The sequence below is a fragment of the Aquarana catesbeiana genome, linkage group LG05 (genome assembly GCF_042186555.1).
Source record: "Aquarana catesbeiana isolate 2022-GZ linkage group LG05, ASM4218655v1, whole genome shotgun sequence".
NCBI classification, from domain to species: Eukaryota; Metazoa; Chordata; class Amphibia; order Anura; family Ranidae; genus Aquarana; species Aquarana catesbeiana.
This window is the reverse complement of record NC_133328.1, coordinates 641,860,194-641,863,013: the sequence shown is the minus strand read 5'-3', so window position 1 is coordinate 641,863,013 and position 2,820 is coordinate 641,860,194. Positions and strand designations below refer to the sequence as shown.

Genomic DNA, 2,820 nt, shown 5'->3' with positions numbered 1-2,820 from the left:
AATATCTGTATATCATAACATGGAGTGTGTTGGGATAAATGTACATTGGGGGGATCTGGTGATCGGTGCTGTGATGAATAATATATACATTTTAAAGTTCTATTTGTTGAAGAAACATTCATTGATCCGGGATCTCCGTATATGAGATCTCTGTCTCTCTGTATAAGGAATCTGTGCCTGGATCTGATCTCTCTCTGTATACAGAGTCTATATATATATATATATATATATATATATATATATATATATATATATATATATATATATATGGGGAAGGGAATACATGAAGAAACCCTATATATTGAGAGATCCCTTGTATAAAGAGAGATCTATGGAGGGAGGGAGCGGTCCGATACATAAGAGATAAGATTGATTTACTATACAGAGATCCCAGAGAGAGATCCGATCCCGGCACAGACTCCTTATATGGGATCTCTGTCTCTCTCTCTTCGGCGGATCTATAGATCTGTATAGTAAATCTCTCTATATGGGATCGCTCCATGTATCGATATGAATATCGGATCTGAGTATATATAGTAGATTTCTCTGTATAGAGGATCTCTCCGTGTATCGGAACTCTGTATTTCTGAATAATGGATCTCTGTGTATATGGGACCCCTCTCCCTGTGTATATCTGATCTCTGTGTATATGGGACCCCTCTCCCTGTGTATATCCGATCTCTGTGTATATGGGACCCTCTCCCTGTGTATATCCAATCTCTCTGTATATGGGACCCCTCTCCCTGTGTATATCCGATCTCTCTGTATATGGGACCCCTCTCCCTGCGTATATCCGATCTCTCTGTATATGGGACCCCTCTCCCTGCGTATATCCGATCTCTCTGTATATGGGACCCCTCTCCTTGTGTATATCCGATCTCTCTGTATATGGGACCCCTCTCCCTGCGTATATCCGATCTCTCTGTATATGGGACCCCTCTCCTTGTGTATATCCGATCTCTCTGTATATGGGACCCCTCTCCTTGTGTATATCCGATCTCTCTGTATATGGGACCCCTCTCCTTGTGTATATCCGATCTCTCTGTATATGGGACCCCTCTCCTTGTGTATATCCGATCTCTCTGTATATGGGACCCCTCTCCCTGTGTATATCCGATCTCTCTGTATATGGGACCCCTCTCCTTGTGTATATCCGATCTCTCCGTATATGGGACCCCTCTCCCTGTGTATATCCGATCTCCCTGTATATGGGACCCCTCTCCCTGTGTATATCCGATCTCTCTGTATATGGGACCCCTCTCCTTGTGTATATCCGATCTCTCTGTATATGGGACCCCTCTCCCTGTGTATATCCGATCTCTCTGTATATGGGACCCCTCTCCTTGTGTATATCCGATCTCTCTGTATATGGGACCCCTCTCCGTGATTTGGATTTCTGTCTCTCCATATAATTGATCTCTCCCTTTCTTTTTTCCCTTCTCTCCCCCGAGTATCTCTCAGCATTCTCCCGGGTCCCATATTCCTTGATATATATAGTATATAAAGTCTCTGTGTGTATATATATATATATATAGTATATCCCTCTCTCTATATAAAGTATATATATATATATATATACATCCCCCTCTCTCTATATAAAGTATATATATATATATATACATCCCCCTCTCTCTATATAAAGTATATATATACATCCCCCTCTCTCTCTCTCTCTATATATACAGTATAACTCTCTCTATATATATCTATATACAGTATATATCTCTCTCTGTGGGTCTCGGGGCCCCCGGGGTCTCTCCCTGTAGAAAGCGGTCCTGGCTCTCCGCCGGTCACGTGCGGTCGCTCCGCAGCCAATGGGCGGGCGTGGTGTGGCCCCTGAGCGCCCCTCCCCGAGTGTCAGTCCGGGCCCCGCCCCCCTCCCCGCTCCTCAATCCTTCCATTCAGCAGAGCGGCCAACTCAGCCGTCTGTGTGCGATCCGAGCTCCGGGGATCATCACTACTCGTGTGCCATGGATCGGCCGATCTCCCATACACACTGCGACTGAAGGCTGGACTCTACATCTCCGCTGCCTCCCTCCCTCCTTCCCTCCCCTCCCCGGGATTGTGTGCTGGACCCTCCGCTGTGTGTGGATTTGTTGGCCCCTCACATGCCCCAGTGACTGGCATCCGATGGAGACATGGCATGTGTGGGGGGCCCCGGGCACTGCTGGTGTAGGTGATCTCTGACCGGTGTGGTGCCCCCAGCCTCTGGATATGGGACCCTCTGTGCTGGTGTGGGGTGCCCTCTGCTACTGCCTGCTGCCCCCTGTGTCTGCTGCGGTAAGTCCATTCTACTTACCTACCCCCCACTTATTACCCCACCCCACCTATAACCCCCTTCCATCACCCCCCCACCTATCACCCCCTTCCATCACCCCCCCACCTATCACCCCTTCCATCACCTACTGCCCCCTGTGTCTGCTGCGGTAAGTCCATTCTACTTACCTACCCCCACACCTATCACCCCCCTTCCATCATCACCCTCTTCCATCACCCCCCCACTTATCACCCCCCTTCCATCACCCCCCCCCACCTATCACCCCCCTTTCATCACCCCCCCCACCTATCACCCCCTTCCATCACCCCCTCCCCACACCTATCACCCTCTCCCATCACCCCCCCACCTATCACCCCCTTCCATCACCTACTGCCCCCGGTGTCTGCTGCGGTAAGTCCATTCTACTTACCTACCCCCCCCCCCCTCCACCTATCACCCCCTTCCATCACCTACTGCCCCCTGTGTCTGCTGCAGTAAGTCCACCCTTCTACTTACCGACCCCCCCCCCCCTTACCCATCACCCCCTTCCATCACCTACTGCG

At 49.6% G+C, this 2,820-nt stretch overlaps 1 protein-coding gene across 1 annotated transcript in view; it reads left to right on the top strand.

Annotated features, from left to right (window-relative positions):
- Window positions 1–1,893: 1,893 nt before the first annotated feature.
- The window catches only part of PTH1R (parathyroid hormone 1 receptor), a 438,047-nt gene continuing 437,120 nt past the window's right edge, over window positions 1,894–2,820 (top strand). The window contains exon 1 of the mRNA XM_073632443.1: window positions 1,894–2,280. Within this exon, the coding sequence (XP_073488544.1) occupies window positions 2,215–2,280 (66 nt within the window). The 5' untranslated portion in view covers window positions 1,894–2,214. The remainder of the gene's footprint in view (window positions 2,281–2,820) is intronic.